The sequence below is a fragment of the Lygodium microphyllum genome, chromosome 25 (genome assembly GCF_053477565.2).
Source record: "Lygodium microphyllum isolate KBCC chromosome 25, Lygodium_microphyllum_v1.1.10, whole genome shotgun sequence".
Classification (NCBI taxonomy): Eukaryota; Viridiplantae; Streptophyta; class Polypodiopsida; order Schizaeales; family Lygodiaceae; genus Lygodium; species Lygodium microphyllum.
In genome coordinates, this window is record NC_141159.1 from 124,207,642 (window position 1) to 124,226,026 (window position 18,385).

Consider the following 18,385-nt stretch of genomic DNA (forward strand, 5'->3'; position numbering starts at 1 on the left):
TGCATGTGGCCATGTAGAACTAGAGTCCTCACAACAAGCTCAAAAGTTGATATACTTGGGCATGGTGTGGCTCTTAACATAACCCTTACAACCAACTGATATTACCTAATGAACAATTCAACTATAGGAGAGTTGAAAACATTAAAAGCCCCACAAAAGGAGCACCCAAAAATCTCAAGAATGTTAAAGCACAATTCTACCTACACAATTCCATGGAGTACAAGTTACAAGTGTGGCCAGCACACTTTAAACAACCTGTATGAGAGTCAATGGAGTGCCCTCTAAAAGTAAGTGTACCCAATGAATTCGCTGGAGTTCGTAGGAGTTGTCAATTGGAGAGTGGTCCACAAGACCTCTCTCCTCTATGAGTTCTCATCCTTTTTGCATTCTCTCTGCAACTTGGACTTGCATGTGGCCATGCAGATCTAAAGTCCTCACAACATGCTCACAAGATGATAAACTTGGGCTTGGCACGACTCTTAACATAACCCTTACAACCAACTAAATACTGTCCAATGAACATTCCATGCAGCTGCCCGAGTGTTTGATAAGTATAAACAATGCTCTGCTAAAGTTAAGGGATCACCGCTTCACCTCCAATTGCAACCATGTGCCAGGTGTGGAAGGAGAGAAATCCAGGCTATACTTCTGTGTCAAACTAAGTTTATATTGAAGAGAAAGGAACCTTTCCCACTCGTCCGGTTATTGAACTTAATTGTTCTTGAACGATGAAGCAGAAGTCAATCCTGCACACACTAAACCCTCTCATTTTCAGATGGAGATGGAAACACAACTTCTTGCGTGCTATTGAAGGCTTTACAACAATGTATGATTTGGACCCTCGTCAATCACCGTAGGTCTAACAGACAAAATCAGTCCTTATCGTTGCATTCCTAACATCTTACAGAAATCATCAGGGACGTTGCCAATTGGACTAACGTGCAGCTAATTGATTGAAGAAACTATGAGGGACACAGGATAGGTTTGTTCCAGTCCTTTGAAAACACAAGTTTGGCTACACAGATCTCGTGTGACCGAACACCAAAACAATCCTTGGCAATAGACCTGTTGCATGACCAAATACGGAAACAATCCTTGTCAGCAAACCATTTGGATTATCTGCTCAAGCCCTCTATCATTGATCAGGTCATCAATTGCCATAGAACAATACAAATGGTATCTCAAAGATGAATACTCATGTAGCCAAGCTTATTAGGCTTCATCTTAAGGTGGTACATTGTTAGCCCAACCCACCTGTGCTGCCAACAACCAGCAGAGCAGTGCCCGCATTGACATGAGATGCACGAGCTGTATGTCCCGCTACAAGGTTGGACATAAACAACACAGCGAATGCTGCAAAAATAACTCATCACATGGCCTCCATAAAACTCGATCTTGGCTTGTATGGATATTTGCAGCAATGCTATGGGGCAGGACTTGGTATGCCTTGTAAACAACTCAGTACAAAATCTAGAACTTAAATCTAGGCATCTGTCCAAGTCGAGTACACAACCTCAACTATCCTACCGAATTCTCTAACAAATATATCTGACCTCCATGATGTCCCCTAATTAATCTGTGCAGAAACATTAAATTGCAAAGGAAAATTACATGAGATATATAGCCAATACTGTAATTCTCAAACCAGTGGACATCAAGTCAATAAAAATCCTAGAATGCCTCATAAAATCATCGATCATAACTTATGAAGAAACATATCCAGCTGCAATCCATCCCTGGAAGCACAACTGTTAATTGTACTGGCCACACTGAGAGCCCCAGGGCAGAGACTGCATACTTGTGCACCAGACCATGAAGGCGGGTGCTTAATAGTGCGAAGACTAGCAACTATGAATCTGGAAATTTAAATAAATTGTGTACACCACAACAGTTTGCAAATGTGCCATTAAACTCCCAGGCAAAGTGAGACCAATCTAGGATCTGCCCCATACTGGCTGAGTGAAGGCTCTGAGGCCCTTTATGACTTTAATGAGATACCAATACATCACTTGGGGTAAGATATACATGTAGAAAGCCATTTGATTGTGTCATAAACTGTACACAGGGCTCAGAACAAAAAGACAGCTTTCACCATAAACCAGGCTTAGAATTTGATGCTCCTAATGCGCTTGACAATAATGACCACAGAAGGTTGACTGCCAACCATCTGGTCCATGCATCATAATTCAATGGCTTCTGAGGCCACAAAATGAACAAGGTGGTATGCGCAGAATAGATTCTATTTAGGTTTAATATGTGTAACTAAGATCTGAAATTTTGTTTGACATGCATAATTGGACGATCTTACAGCCCAGATCCACCTTGTGCACCACAACTGTTAGAGGCTTGATCTGAAGAAACCATTTTCTTCTCCCTGCTCAGCAGCCTCTTCAAAGAAGAGAATCGATTAAATGGCCGTTGCATGGATGGGGATGAACAAGACTGATCTTCAAAAGAGCAGCAACGGGAAGGGCTGACAGATGTAAACTGGGGAGCAAGGGAACTGTCCTGGCTTCTAGGAACTTCAATAACTATGTGAGGCAGGGACCTCCCTCCAATATGCCAGTGTTCAGCATTTACGCGAGAATTGACATGAGAATGATTGCCCCAGAAGAGAACATTGGTGGGGAACTGCACTCCCTGGCTAATCTGAGGGAAGCGGTCAGAAATTGATCGTCGCCAACTCCTTCCTCCAGGTGATTGGAAGGAAAACTGTCGTCTTAGGAGAGATCCAACACCGTTCCTTGATGGTTCTCCAGAAACATCAGGTTGTTCCTCCCCACTATCAGATTGTGAACCGCCATCCCTGCTATCAGGCCTATCCTGGGGTACCAACAATGGTAAGGAAGTTGCATCTTGGCTTTCCTGACTGGAGGCAGAGACAGTGGGTTCAGCACTCAGACGGCATAGAGGGCAAGTTGTGTTAGAAAGAAACCACATGTCAATGCAACTGGTGTGGAAGCGATGGTTGCACTTGGGGAGCAAGCGACATTTTTCATCTTCTTGGAACTCACTCAAGCAGACTGCACATTCCAAGGCATCTTTCTGTCCTGGGGAAACCTTGTAGAGGAAAGTAGGCAATGACTCCACCACAGCCTTCTCCAGCCCTGTTCTGAGAGGCTCTTGATCTTGCAAATCCAGTGCATTACGCCTTCTCAGCAAGGCCCGTCGCCGATTGGCCCGCCTCCAGAACCATTTAGCATAGAAATGTAGCCCTAGAATGGTAAAGACGATTGTGAAGAGGACAGCCAAGGATCCAATTATAATCTTGCCATTCATTTTATACTGATGATAGGCAGCCGGGGTTGGGCTACCATTGAGTGAAAATCCTGCACTTCTTGTGTCAGAAGACATGGCTGGTATCACCTGAGCCTACTAGGAACAAGAAATACCCCTCTTCTGCTTCTTGTCACAGCCTACAGGTCCAATGGTGGCTGTGCCGTCTGTATTCAGGCGCAAGTACCACGGCTACAAGTTGCTCGCATTGTCCAGGGCAATCCCTGTTAAAATACATCCTCCATCTGTTGAAAACCTTGAAAGGAACCTGCAGCTTGTTTCCACCTCCAAAAATTCTCCTCTACAGAAACAGCTTATGTTCCGTCCGAAACAAAGATGGATTGACAGAGTAAACTGGATGATTGGAGAGAATTGACTCAGAATGAGCCCTTACTTCTACAATGGCAGACAAACGAGAGAGAGAGCGCCATGAGCCTCCCCTCCGCTAAATGTCACAAACACGGACGCAGTATGGCTGGTGTTGAATTTACCACCTGCAACACTCTGAAGCGCCGCAGGCGGGCTAATATGATGAGCAGAGCTTCCACAAAGAAAGATTGAAAAGCCTTGGCCTGGACCAAAGGTAGGGTTCGCCGATGTTTGCCTCTCTCATCATCATTAGTATGCTCAAGCGCGCCTCATTCTCATCATGTTGCATTCCCCAGCTATGATGCACTCAAAGAAAATAACAGCAAGCGCTGCCTTAATACCTGCAGAGGCGACGGGGGGAGGGGGGAATTTGCCTTTGGGATCTCGTCAAGGATTCACAAGAATTTGTTGGCTGTCTTTGCGAGGAAGCTTTGAGGATTCCTGCGGCCACCGGCACGCAATCCGAAGGCACCCGTGATAAACATGTCAAGGGAAGAAGACGATGCTGATTGAACCACGAAGCGACACATGAATGGACAAATCTCGAGGGAAGGGGGACCTATCCATTGACAGACACACAGACACCCAGACACACAGACACAGCGAGAGAGCGAGAGAGAGAGAGAGAGAGAGAGGGAGAGACCATATATGATTTGATTCCTTTTTGTTGTGAGAAGCTTCTTCGATCCTCCCCACCTTCCGAATTTCCATGCAAAGCCCTAAAGGCATGGATGGGACTCGCCCACCTTGTCAAATAACCAAAAAACACACTTGTGGTTTCATCGCTTGCTTGAGATTTAACATGGCTCCACTCATGCATCGAACTATGAACAATTAAGTTACCTAAGTTGAAGGGTGGCACACATGAGAGCCTTGATGTTTTTTCTTCAATGTGCATAAGATTTCCTTCAAGGTGGATTTTTATTGCTTTTTATCCTATATATATGGGCCACGAACAATGGGGTCACTATGTCCTCAAAATCACAACGATCACTGAAGATCCTAGATTTTGGTCAATCGGATTAGGCAAAAGTTTGTGTTGTAGTTTCCAATGATCACCTAAAATTGCTATTTATATAGAGGAGTAGTATGAGTATTTGCAGAAAGCAAGATAGCCACTTAGTACTTTTGACAATATTGTCTTTTGATGCATTACACAAGGTGGAGCCGTCAACTTACACAAATCAAAGTAATAACGTGTGCAAACAAAATAAGCACCACACTCTCAAGGACACATACAAGAAAGAGAAAATATGAGAAGCCCATCGCACACTAAACAACATTATCTAGAGCAATCTACCAACGATGCTCTTTGGTATCATGAGATCTCGATCAACAGAGTAGGTGCATGGAGACTTCCCAACATTTTCACTTATTCACAACACATGTAACAAGTAGGTCGAATGAAAGCTCAAGGATTCACCCATCAAAACACATGGAAGACAACATGTAACTACTAAGTCGAATGATGACTCAAGGATTCACCAATCAAAACATGTTGGAGCTCTATGCATCATATAGTGAACTTTAGTTACATGTACACTAGTCTAAGCAACCTACACTACATTCACACAAGTATGTCCAGAGAAATCCAAATTTAGAAGAAAGCTTTGAAGGGGGGCTATGTTGAGTTGGACTTGTGTACATCTTATGGTAGAGGTGCATATTCGCCTATGTCACAATCACGCATGTTCTATAAAATAGAAAATTGTTGTATATCTTTATTTATTCATGGCCTCGAACAAGACTTCACACTTCATGTTGGTGCAACATTTTAGGAGTCACCTCTCTAAATAGGAAACACAAACACACTCACTTATTGTTCACCTTGCCATGTTTTGCATCTAGCCACTAGATTACCTTGAAACCTTGAAAATTGTATGCCAAGACATATGCAACATTGAAGGCCACAAAATGCTTTACTATCAAGCATGCCATCTTTTTGGCCCAATGAGATAGATCAATATTTGAGCGGTGATCGTATTTCAAGCATATATTATTTGTGAGTTTGGCATGGTCCACATGTAACCATAATGCACTTATGTATTTGACACCACTAAAATGATTAGTAAGAAAATCTAAATGTAAAGAATAGAGGCAATGTTCCATTTTATGCATTTGTTAAGATTTGTGTACATACATATGCATGCATGTGTGTAAGAGGAGGTTATGTGTGCATATATGTGTACACATGTATGTGAAGATACTTTATTTCCATAACATTACACCTATAGAGACATGTATACACATAAACATGAATATATACATGTATACACATAAACATGAATATATACATGAAAATATGTATAAACATAAGCATGAATATATACATGAAAATATATTCCCATGCTTTCATGTATATATTCATGTTTATGTGTATGCATGTCTCTATAGGTATCTATACTCACAAAGATGTACAAAGTATGGTGCATAATCTAAATTATCTTAGCAAGTAGCAATGTAGACATCATATAAGTTGTGAAGCATATTAGCCAATCAAAAATCCAACAATGGTCCTCTTCAAATTATGGTATTTGTTCTAAACACTATGATGACCAAGTAAATAGGGAAATAGTTGCCCTTAGTTGCCCTTAAGCTAACTTGTGAAAGTAGTCAACTATTGAACAAAATGCTAGTTCCATATTGATTCAATCATTCTTCTAATTAATAGCTTTCCTTGAAGTGCAAACTTCATTAGGTGTTGCTTTGCATATACCAAATCTTTGTTCCCCTATTCTACCAACTAAACACTTTTTATGGGGCTTACACATATGCTAAAACTTCATATATGTGGACTCTTCTACCATTGTTCTATGAGTAAGCACACTTTTTGGGCTTGCAAATATACTAATCCCTAACCTTGGACTTTGTCACTTAAAAACCTATCCAATTGGCACTAAAATCTCCTTGCAAGTTGTATGAACTTGTAGCATGAAATTGTACATTCTTCCTTATCAAGAAACATCCTCTTTCTCACATTGGGCCCTCAACGAGTTGGGATAGCCCTTTCGAAGAAGGACCCTTATAGTGAGTTATGACCTTGCTTTCAAAGTTCTTTAGCAAATGCCATCAAATTACATTTTTAATCCATGAACATAATAATAGCACTCATTGGGGAAAAGTCATCCATTTTCCATTTAGGGCCCTTGAAAAGTATTACTCTCACCTCACTTTGTGGTCATTACACATCAAAACCTAAATCGTGGATTCTTTCTTTATTGTGGGATTAGTAGGATGAAAGGGACATATTTTTGGAGGCTAATCCTTTGGATCATACTAATTGTTATAAGAAAAGGTTTGACTCTATAGAAAAATAGTGGAGCACAACCTTTGTTGTTCACAACCTGCTACGTAGGAAGACTCGTTCCCATTCTTTTAGTGGCCAAAGATATATATTGACACATTATGCATTTGTCAGGCGATGTAGACAAACAATAAGATTGCATTTCATTACTTTTCTCCCATTGAGTAAGGTTTCATATATAATCTGTAGTGGGTGAATCATAAGACACTATTGTAGTACCGACCTCAAAGGCTTTATGTGAAGGTGGGGGACATTTCTAAAAAACTATGCCAACCACCATTATGTGAACGTAGCAAAAACTTGATGTTGGCTCCTCATTGTACTAAAGCTCTCTAACTTTTTAAACCTTTTTAAGAAGCTTTTAGGAGTAATGCCAAAGCCTCATGATCACCTTCAAAGGCAATGAAGTGGTCCAAATAATTGAGAGACATATGACTTTAAGCCATCTTTTGTGCAACCATATGTCAATTTCCAATAACTTGCTCTCAAGATTATAATATGATGATTTGCAAAGTGTTCTAAACAATAACAACTCCGTACAATCTCTAGTACATATGTTCATGAGTTGTTTACCAAGATCTTTGACTATGGAAATCTCTTGGAAATTTTTAGAAGGATTTTAAGGTATACAGTATCAAGTAGGTATTTTACCATCTATACCTTTATTTTTGGTATCCTTGTGCACACTTTTGATAATGGTTGTAATATAGACTCTTGTAAGTGCTTAAAATTACATAGAACCTTTGACATAACTTGAACAACTACTACTTACACATATTGGCTTACATAATGAAATTTAATCCACCATAGCAATAATTAACCATATAGAGGACCAACTACAAGGTTGAATGGTATGGAAAAGGTCACATGCTTCTATATGGGCCTATGATTCTAAACTTCGCCAAAAAATGCAAGGATACCTTAGTTATTGTTCATAAACATTGGCCACTCCAAACAAATTAAAAGTAGACATTACTACTTGAAGGATTAACACAAACATGTTTCCTTTTAATGAGGAGGACTACATAGATGTATAGTACATATGTACCCTTGTGTGAGGCAACAATTTTGTTTTAAATCAAGTACATGTTTATGGCTTATAAAGGGTGAGGGTTTCAACCTAAGTTAGAGGCCTTACTAGCCTTAGAAACACTAAATAAAATGTATGTAAATTTAAGATTTAAAATGTAAAAAGATGGATCATTTCTTTGGATGGGAGGTCATGAGCACTTTTGTGCACATTATTTTGGTAGGTTTTCAAACTTGAGTTGTGAAGCCTTAATTAAGAAATACTTGAGGGCACATTAGATTGATATTACAAGCTAAGTTAGAGGTATGACTCCACTTGAATGATGTACTAGTTGCATGAATATAGATAACATTTTTAGCATAAATAGTGCAATGCATGTTTGATGGAGCTCCACAATTTTCTATAAGTACAAACTTTTAGCAAGAAACCACAACTCATCTCATAATCCAACAAAAATAACTCTAATAATAAAGTTGACTTCATGAGAGGTTAAAGTGATAAGCTACTCATAAGTAGGGTCCAATTATATTTAACACATTGAACCCTTTGAGCCTTCTTAAGCTAGTTTTATGTTTCTTCAAAGCTTTTAATTGTAATGTCTTTCTTCATACTACTTGGACATGACTCAAATTTGTTTTTACTCTATACAAATGGTTGAATAAGTATGCTCATACACAACTACAAATAAGATTTTTTCATGTCAATGTGCAAGAATCTTGATCTAGTTAGAGGAGCAAGGATTTGGCAAGAGTGGCTCGAACATGTTTGCTTACTCAAATTAGAAGGACAATGCATATCCTACATGTCTTGTCTATAGTGTGCATGTAGGGGAAAATGCAAGAGATTGAATTATAAGGACAATGCTTATTGTTGTTAAGCCTCATAACAAAAGACTATTGAAGACAATATAAAAAAGCAAAAACAATACGGACTAGAAAATATCGAAGGGTATCAAAGTCAATTGATTAGATCCATGATTAAGTTCTAAGGATCTTAATGTGTTAATCTTGGTACCACACATCCATAAGGCATCCATGTAATATTTCTAATTCATTACTTATGGGCCAAAGACAATTCATAAGGTGCCCTTGTAATATTTATAATTCATTACTCATGGATAAAGACAATATCTTTATTGTAAATACTAGTAGAGCTAGGCTCACCCTATGCAAGTTGTATTAGAACCAAAAGTTACATTAGAAGACCTACAATAGATGAGATTGTTGTAGGGAATCTTTATTCATATTTACACAAATTGTATCCATAAAAAACCACATTGCATGTAAAAGTTAAAATGACTAGTTATGAACTTAGTGGAAAAAAGGTGAGGGTACCCAACTTAACTAAAAACTCCTAAAACTAAAATCATATAAAATGTAAATTTTGTGTGTGCAGCTTTGGAGCTTTCACTCTTCTTCCTTGTTGTCTATGTTCTTGTGTACCATTGCTTGAGAGTGAGGGAGAGTGAGAGCTTGAGTGACATACTTGGAGAGTAAAACTTATCTTCTCATATTGCTTCCCTTCTCTCCTTCCCTTTCACTTCTATCGTTTAGAGGGTGAGAAGTGTTGAGGTAAAGGCCAATAGCCTATAACCAGGTGAGCACCCCTTGTATATGTACAACTATATAGTCATATATTGTTGGGGCAGCAAAGGCCAATATATACACTATATAATAATATATTATTAGGGTAAAGGCCAATGTGTTCGGTCGCCCCTTTTACTTACTAACTCTAACTATATATGTACACACTCATTCTTTATTCTTTGAGTGACTTTAAGTGATAAGACAATAGGATGTTGCTCACAATAAGGTTTGCTCGTCGTCACAAGAGAGCTACTAGAGGCACTACTCTCTCTCTCTCTCTCTCTTTCGTATATATATATATATATATATATATATATATATCTCTCTCTCTCTCTCTCTCTCTCTCTCTCTCTTTGTGCAATCTCCATTTGCCTTGTATCTCTAACAACTAGTATCAAAGCTTAGGAGGTTCACGTTATATATCCTCTATATCATGTGGTTTCAAAAAGACCTATTTATAAATATCCTTATCTATGAATTTCTTCACGATAAAACATGATCCTTTTCTATTAAATTTATAAATGACCCCTTTATATGACATCCTTCTATATGTAAAAAATGTGTAAAAGTGATCTTTAAAAAATCCCTTATGTTGAACTCATGTGATACATATATATATTTATGATTGACCTCCCTGAGTATCAAAGTGGGAGGGAGTCTCTAGCCACCACAGTGCCACCAATAAAAATCTTAATGGTCTTTGTTGTAGACAAGATTCAATGTGAGCAAAGTGGCAAAAAATTCTCAAGGCGAGCCCATAAGGAGGTAGTCTATTGCGAGCTCCATTTTTTTTACCTATAAGTATTGCATAAGCTGTTTCATATTTTTTTATAATTCTACACAAGTTGTTCAGAAACTGGAAAACATGTCAAGGATTACAATGGCTACTACAGAGATGTTGTACATAGGTTATTGAGCATTGCTAATCAGTGAGACAAACCTTTAGAAACGAGCAGTTCTAGGCTACAAGTTGTTTGACATAGGCTATAGATTGCAAATTTCATAGTTTTGGAGATTGATATTGGATACTATCATATGTAGCAAGTATTATTGGGGTAGAGACTTTGATGTATATGTTATAGTAATTCTTGAGCTACATAGATTGTCATATTATCCATGCATATTTGCTTGTGAATGAGCAAGAATATTATACTTTGATGTATTGTAGAGCTTTTAGGAAGATGAATCTTTTGATATATTTCTAAACAATTGGATGTTGTTCTGCTGCTATATTTGTGGGGAAGTATTGATGCTATGATATCATGTTTTAACTATATGTAGTGATTTTCATAGCATTTGGATAGGGTTATATGCATTATTACTAAGAGCAATGGATCGTTTTCCAGCTTCTTTGAGTTATGGTTATACTAAGCAAATATTATAGAAAGTCTACCAATTTTGCAATGTAGTTTATTAATTTTCTGGTTGCTGTCACTTAACAATAGTTGATTGTTGTTTTGCACAAATGGCTTTATCATTTACAATATATAGGGAACTGTACAACATTAAGAACCTTGATGGTGTAGCTTCAATTTGTGGAAGGAGTAGATCCAAGATGTTCTTATTTAGGCGAAGCAGTTAAAGCCCATAAGAGGCATCAATGGAGAACCAACATACATGTTTGAAGATGATTGGTTAGGGCTTGATGCACTGATCAAATCCACTATTAGGCTATACTGCATAGAATTTATGCATTTTATAGTTGTGAATGATACCACTACACATGACTTATGGAAGAAGCTATTTGATACGTATGAGAAAAAACGGCCTCTAACAAGGTGTATCTCATGAAAAAGTTATTTGAGTTGTAAAAGAAGGAGACCTCTATTATTTCCTCCCACCTTAATGAATTCAATATCATATTCAATTAGATGTAGGCTCAAAATTTGAAGTCGAAGATGAGGTTAAGATAATCTTTTTGATGTGCTCCCTGTCTGCATCATGGGATAGCCTTAGAACAACCATGAGTAATTTAGCTTCTCTAAATGGTGAATTAAAGTTTAATGATGTTATGGGTAGTTTATTAGCTCAAGAGGTATGTAGGAAATCCATGGACTAAGGCAAAAATGGTTAGGCATTGGCAACTTAGGAAGAAAAAGGAAGAAAATAGTACAAAGGCAAGAATGAGAATTGTGGAAGATCACACATCAAATTTAGGTCCAAGAGAGATATTGAATACTTCCATTGTTGTAAAATATGTCATATAAAGAAGGATTGTTACAAATGGAAGTGAGAGAAAAAGGATAAGGATGTTGAAAATGTAAGTATTGAAGGATTGTTACAAATGAAAGTGAGAGAAAAAGGATAAGAAGGAGGATAAGGATGTCGATAGGAAAGAAGGAAAATATTGAAGAAATCAATGTAGTAACTATACATAATGATGATGGTAAGTTGTGATTTTCTACTCTTCCTACACATATGCTAGTTGTAGCAAATAGACAACTGGCTCAAGTTTGGAGTCTTGATTCTGATGCATCTTTTCATATGACTCTTCTCATAAGGAGTCATTTTGTTCATATGATAGCAACATGTGTGGATTAGTCCATCTTGGTAATGACTATGTATATGATATAGTTGGCATAGGTGATGTGTAGTTTAGTTTTTAGAATAGATCTACCTTTACTCTTTGAAATGTATACTATATACCTACTGGTCAGCTTACTAAGAGCTTGATATCTACTAGTGATACCAAGAGGCATATTCCACGGTGGATTCTGTGATTATATTTATTTGTCGGGCCTCGTACACAAGGTGGATTCCTTGTGCGAGAAGTTGACAGGGACACCTGTCCTTTTTGGGCGTTAGATTAATTTAATATGCAGGTGGGTAATTCCATAACGAGTGATTCTGCAAAATACATATCAAATTAATGGACATTTATGAGTTTAGAGTGCACACTCGAATTAAATTAAGGTTAAGAAAGAGTTCCAACCTATTTAATTATTTTGTAGCTGAAGTTTGCTAGGTATTCACTTTTGTTGGGTTTTATCTAATTATTTTCTAACAATTGTGAATGCTTCAGTTGATGTGTAGAGTAGGCAGCGATGGCGTTAGGTAGCACCGGGCGATAGTGTGAATCCAAATGCCTAGAAGAATTACCATTTTTGATGGGTGCGCACCTTACCACTAAAGGCGTGGCACCAATATTTATTTAAGCGCTTGACAAACTTTTATTATCTTGCATGCACATAGACGCTCGTTTAAATATTTCATTATTTGACATTTTTCTTTGGACACAACTCGACTTTTGGACGCCCAAACTCCTTACTAGTGCGCAAATCGGATGCTGGATGTGTACGTAGCAAGCACCAGAAGGTTCCTAAGAACAAAAAAACTCTAGTAAAGCTCATAAAACAAGAAGAAAGTTTTGTGCGACATGAAGAAAAGAGACAAATTGGGTACAATCTTCCCCCCATGCCTTATGTGAGCACTCTACAAGGCATGCATTTATAAATTTATTCATCTTCAAGCTCAAAAAATAGCCTAATTTTACAATTAGTATGCTTTGGCTTTTGTGTTTGCTTTTGCCCAAAAAAAGAATAAAGCGGTTGGGCACCCCAAAAGTTAGGGCTGCGTCCAAATACAATGTCCAATAATGAAGTATTTAAACCGAGCACCTATGCGCTTACAAAATAATAAATGTTTATCAAGCACTTCAATAAATAAGTGCGCCTAAATAAATATTAGTGCCACGCCTTTAATGATAAGGCACACGCCCATCAAAAATGATAATTTCTTCTAGGTAATTTGAATACACGCCATCACCCAGTGCTTCCCAATGCCACCGGTCTCCCTACTCTACACATCAATTGAAGCATTCACAATTGTTAGAAAATAATAAAATTAAACCGATAAAAATGAATACCTAGCAGTCTTTAGCTATAAAATAAATAAATAGATTGGAACTCTGTCCTAACCTTAATTTAATACGAGTGCACTCTAAACTCATAAACATTCATTAATTTAAATATGTATTTTGTGGAATCACCCATATGCACATTAAATTAATTTGACACTCGAGAAGGACAAGCATCCCCATCAACTTCTCATACAAGGAATCCACCTTGTGTACGAGCCCCAACAAATAAATATAGTTTTACGGAATCCATCACAAAACCTCACAGAATCCATTGTAGATTAAAAACCTCACGGAATCCACCGTGGAATATGCCTCCTGGCATCACTTACTCTATATTTGGGCAAAAGAAAACACAAAAGCCAAAAGCATACTATTTGTAAAGTGGGCTATTTTTGAGCTTAAAGATAAATAAATCTATAAATACATGCCTTGTGAAGCGCTCACACAAGGCATGAGGGGGAGATTGCACCCAACTTGTCTTTTTGTCTCATGTTGTGCAAACTCTCTTTTGGTTTTATGAAGGTTTTGTAGAGTTCTTTGTCCTTGGGGACCTTTCAGCATTCACTACGTGCACATACAACATTCAATCTACGCACCAGTGGTATCAGAGCGAAGCTGAGATCAAGAGCTTCCAATTGCTTACCATCTCGTACGAAGGCAAAGCTCATGGAATGAATGGGCTCTATAGGCTGAAATGACAATACAAGCGTATTCCTGGCAGTGAAGAACCCCCTGATGTACCCTTTGATCGTGAAGGACCTCTCCTAGGAGAAAGCAGAGGGCCACTCATGAAGTTCCTTTACAAGTCATTTTTATTGATAGAGAAGCAAATAAGAAGTTTATTAAGTTTGAAGTTTATAAGCTTAATAAGCTTAAAAGAGGCATAAGCCTCAGCAATTCAACGATTCGTGGCGGAAGGATGTACTCATAGGCAGTGATTCCAATGAAGCTATATTGACGTCCTATGTGCTGTCAACGATTTGCTTAAGCTTTTGTTTTAAAAAGCTTTAAGTTATTTACTAAGCTTACTCTCAAGATTAAAGTTTCAATTAACAATCTCTTCCATAATGCGTGTTCACACTGTGGTATTCCCGAACCAGTTTTGAAGTTCCAACAAGCCCCTGTTCCCACTTGCAACTTGGCTGAGCATATTTACAGCAAGAAGGCTGTCACACACAGTCTATGTGGAAGAATTTTTTCACTTGGAAGAAGACCATTATCAATTGACGTACCCGAGAAAAGCAAGATCATAAAAGAAAAGGCATCCTAATAACCAAAGCAAGCTCGTGGTGATCTTCTTCACACATGACTAGAAGACGGGTGACGAATCCATTAATGGTAACTTTGGTACAAAGCAATTCAATTCTAACTTTTGAAGATTCAATTAAAATCACTTTGCTCTTTATTGTTTTCGTAAACCCTGCACTCGACCTCCTTCTTTACCATCAAATACAAATTCAAACCCTAAGCCTTCCGTCCAGCCAAATCCCAATATACCCAAACTTCCAACCATTACTAATAATGTTTCCAAAGCAAAGCCTATGGTTTGCTACAAGTGTCATCAACTTGGACACTTAGCAGTGAACTATTAGTCCAAGAAGTAAGCTATTCAAATCGTTCACTTGGGAGGAACTGATGATAAGGATCATGAAGATATGCCAGACTTTACTGAAGATGATGATGATATTGGCGATGCTTCAAATACTTTATCAGGCATGCCAAATCTTCATTCATTACTAATAATGAAATGTTTTGTGCATGGTCAAGAAAAGATTGTTTTGCATGATGATGAAAGCATCCATGATTTTATTTCCGCAAAGTTGGTAAAAGAATTGAGTTTATCTACTGTTCCAACTCATTATCGCATAAAGGCTGCATTCTTAGGCACTAGATATAATGGTACACGAGAAGTTCATGACTTAGAGATTAAAATCGGTGATTATGTTGAGTGTATAAATTTCTTGGTTGTGCCTTTGCAAGCTAGTGATATTATTTTAGGAATGCCTTGGGATTACAAATATAACCATGATATAGATTATTCCATACATTCCATGAAAATTCATTTTAACAGAAACCAAATCACATTACATGGATTGCACACCTTTGATAATTTTCCACTACTTAGTCATACACAGGCTAAACGTGCATTGAGAAAAGGTAGTAAATCATATTTAGTATGGGTGAATGAAATTAAAGCTAAGAAAAATAAGATGCATCCTAGGCACACACAATTTCTTTCACAATTTAAAGATTGTTTTGCTTTTGATTTACCACCTGGTTTACCACCTACACATCTTGAAGACCACAAAATAGATTTAATCCCAGGTTCTCAACCACCATGTAAAGCACCTTATAGACACAATCAAATTGAACAAAAAGAAATCCAAACATAAGTTGAAGAACTATTGAATCGAAGACTCATTAGGCCTAGTAGTTCTCCTTTTGGTGCACCTGTCCTATTAGTTAAGAAGAAAAAAATACCTATAGGATGTGCATTGACTATCGTGCCTTAAACAAAATCACTGTTAAGAATAGATATCTGATTCCTAGGGTAGATGACCTCATGGATAAACTACAAGGGGACACTGTTTTTAGCAAGATAGATCTTAAATCTGGATATAATCAAGTATGCTTGGATACACTTGACATTTTTAAGAATGCATTTAGAACTCAGTTTGGTCATTATGAATTTATTGTTATGCCTTTCGGTTTGACCAATGCACTAGCTACATTCAGTCGTATGATAAATCATATATTTTTGAAGTATAAAATTTGTGTGATTGTTTTCTTTGATGATATATTAGTTTTCAGTAAGAATGAGAATGAGCATTGTGAACATCTATCTTTAGTTTTCAAATTGTTGAAAGAGAATCAATTGTATGCTAACCCTAACAAGAGTGAATTTTTTCAAATCCAGATTGAATACTTAGGTTACATTGTTTCTTCTGATGGTATTCGCGTTGATCCTAAAAAGATAGAGGCAATTTTGAATTGGCCAATCCCTAAAAATGTGCATGAGTTACGTTCTTTCTTAGGCCTTGCTAGCTTTTACAGAAAATTTGTGAGAAATTTTTCATTGCTTGCATTGCCTTTGACGAAATTGTTAAAAAAAGGTGTTGTGTATCATTGGTCTGACAATCAGCAAAAGTCTTTTGATTATTGAAACATGCTTTAACACATGCACCTGTCTTGCAATTACCTGATTTTAATCGACCATTCTTTTTAGTAGTTACTAATGCTAGCGGATCATGAATATGAGCTATCCTCATGCAAGATTCACATCCCATAGCCTATCCTAGTTGCAAACTTAAATCTTCTGAGTTGAAGTATTCCACCTATGATAAAGAATTGTTAGATGTAGTTCAAGCCTTACGTCAATGGAAACACTATCTGATGGGATCCGAATTTATGATTAAAACTGACCAGTAAAGTATCAAACATCTCTTTAGTAAGCCACAAATTTCTGACCGTCATATTAAATGGATTGCTTTCATTCAATGTTTTAATCCACTTATCCAATATTAACTAGGAAAAGAAAATGTTATTGCCAATGCATTGAGTAGAAGACCAAGTATCCATAATATTTCCGTTCTATCCTTTGATTCCCTTACTCCTATGAAGGATACCTATGACCATGACCCCAGTTTTCAAGCTCACTAGAACAAATTGGTTGCTAATAACTGGATTCCAATTTATTCTTTGTCACATTTTGATGGATTTATGTTTTATGAGAAAAGATTGTGTGTCACTATTCAATTTAGATCATTTGTGTTGCACGAAATTCATTGTTCTCCATATCAAGGTCATAGAGGTATTATTTCCACTTTAAGAACATTGGTTGAAGATTTTTACTGGCCGCAAATGGAATTTGATATTTCTAACTTTGTTTTTAAGTGTTTAATTTGCCAAAGAGTCAAGTGACACCATGGTAAGCAATATGGTTTATTAATGCCTTTACCAATTTCTGACCGTCCCATGGGAACATATTTCAATGGATTTTATAATTGGTTTGACTAATACACAAGCTAATCATGATATGATTTGGACTATAGTAGATCAATTTAGTAAACAAGCATATTTTCTACCATGCAAGAAAACATTAACTACATCTCAAGTTGCATAATTGTTTTTTAAGATTGTTTTCACTAATCATGGTTTGCCAAAAGTTATTATTTTTTATAATGATTCTAGATTTTATAATAATTTTTGGACTACTTTGTTTGCTAATTTGGGCACTAAGATTGATTTCTCATCTACATTCCATCCTGAAACCAATGGGCAAACTGAAGCTACTAATAGTACAATTCTAGATCTTTTGCGTGCATACACAATTTCAAAACTACAAATATGGGACACACATTTGCATCTACTTCAATTTGTATACAATAATACACCACACACAACTACGCATAATGGACATTTTGAAATGATTTATGGACATATATTTCCTATACCTATCACATTATTGTCGAACAAAGTTAAAACAATTGATAATATTGCCAATACGCATGCTACTATTTTTGCTCAAGTTAAAGACATGATTGTGAAAGCCCAGCAATCATACACTAAACAAGCTAATAGAAAAAGACAAGCAATGAGTTTCAATATTGGTGATTATGTATGGTTACACATTGAAAAGAGAAGATTGCAAAGTGTTGAGAAACACCCAGTTGTTAAACTAGCACCTAGGTTGTATGGACCTTTCAAAATAATTCACAAGATCAATGACAATGCATTTAAATTAGAACTATCCAAACATTGGAAGATCCATAATACTTTTCATATCAGTTTGTTACGACCTTTTAGAGGCCAATTACCTGTCCACCCTGTCTATGAAAATCCTCCTTTGTTAGAAGAAGAAACTGAAATCCTTGAACCTGAAACTATTCTAGACACTGACTTTATGACCACTAGAACTAGCAGTAGCAGGAATGTACCTGCATATTTGCATACCTATGCTG

The 18,385-nt window shown here is 37.2% G+C and overlaps 1 protein-coding gene across 1 annotated transcript; it reads right to left on the reverse strand.

Moving 5' to 3' along the window:
- Positions 1–1,674: 1,674 nt before the first annotated feature.
- On the reverse strand, positions 1,675–4,520 carry LOC148014700 (RING-H2 finger protein ATL3-like). Its single transcript, XM_087666844.1, has one exon. It carries the CDS (start codon positions 3,352–3,354, stop codon positions 2,305–2,307), a length of 1,050 nt encoding a protein of 349 aa, XP_087522970.1. The 5' UTR covers positions 3,355–4,520; the 3' UTR covers positions 1,675–2,304.
- Positions 4,521–18,385: the final 13,865 nt, after the last annotated feature.

Coding starts and splice junctions, on each gene's coding strand:
- LOC148014700 (XM_087666844.1), bottom strand. CDS start 3,354: ATGTCTTCTGACACAAGAAGTGCAGGATTTTCACTCAATGGTAGCCCA.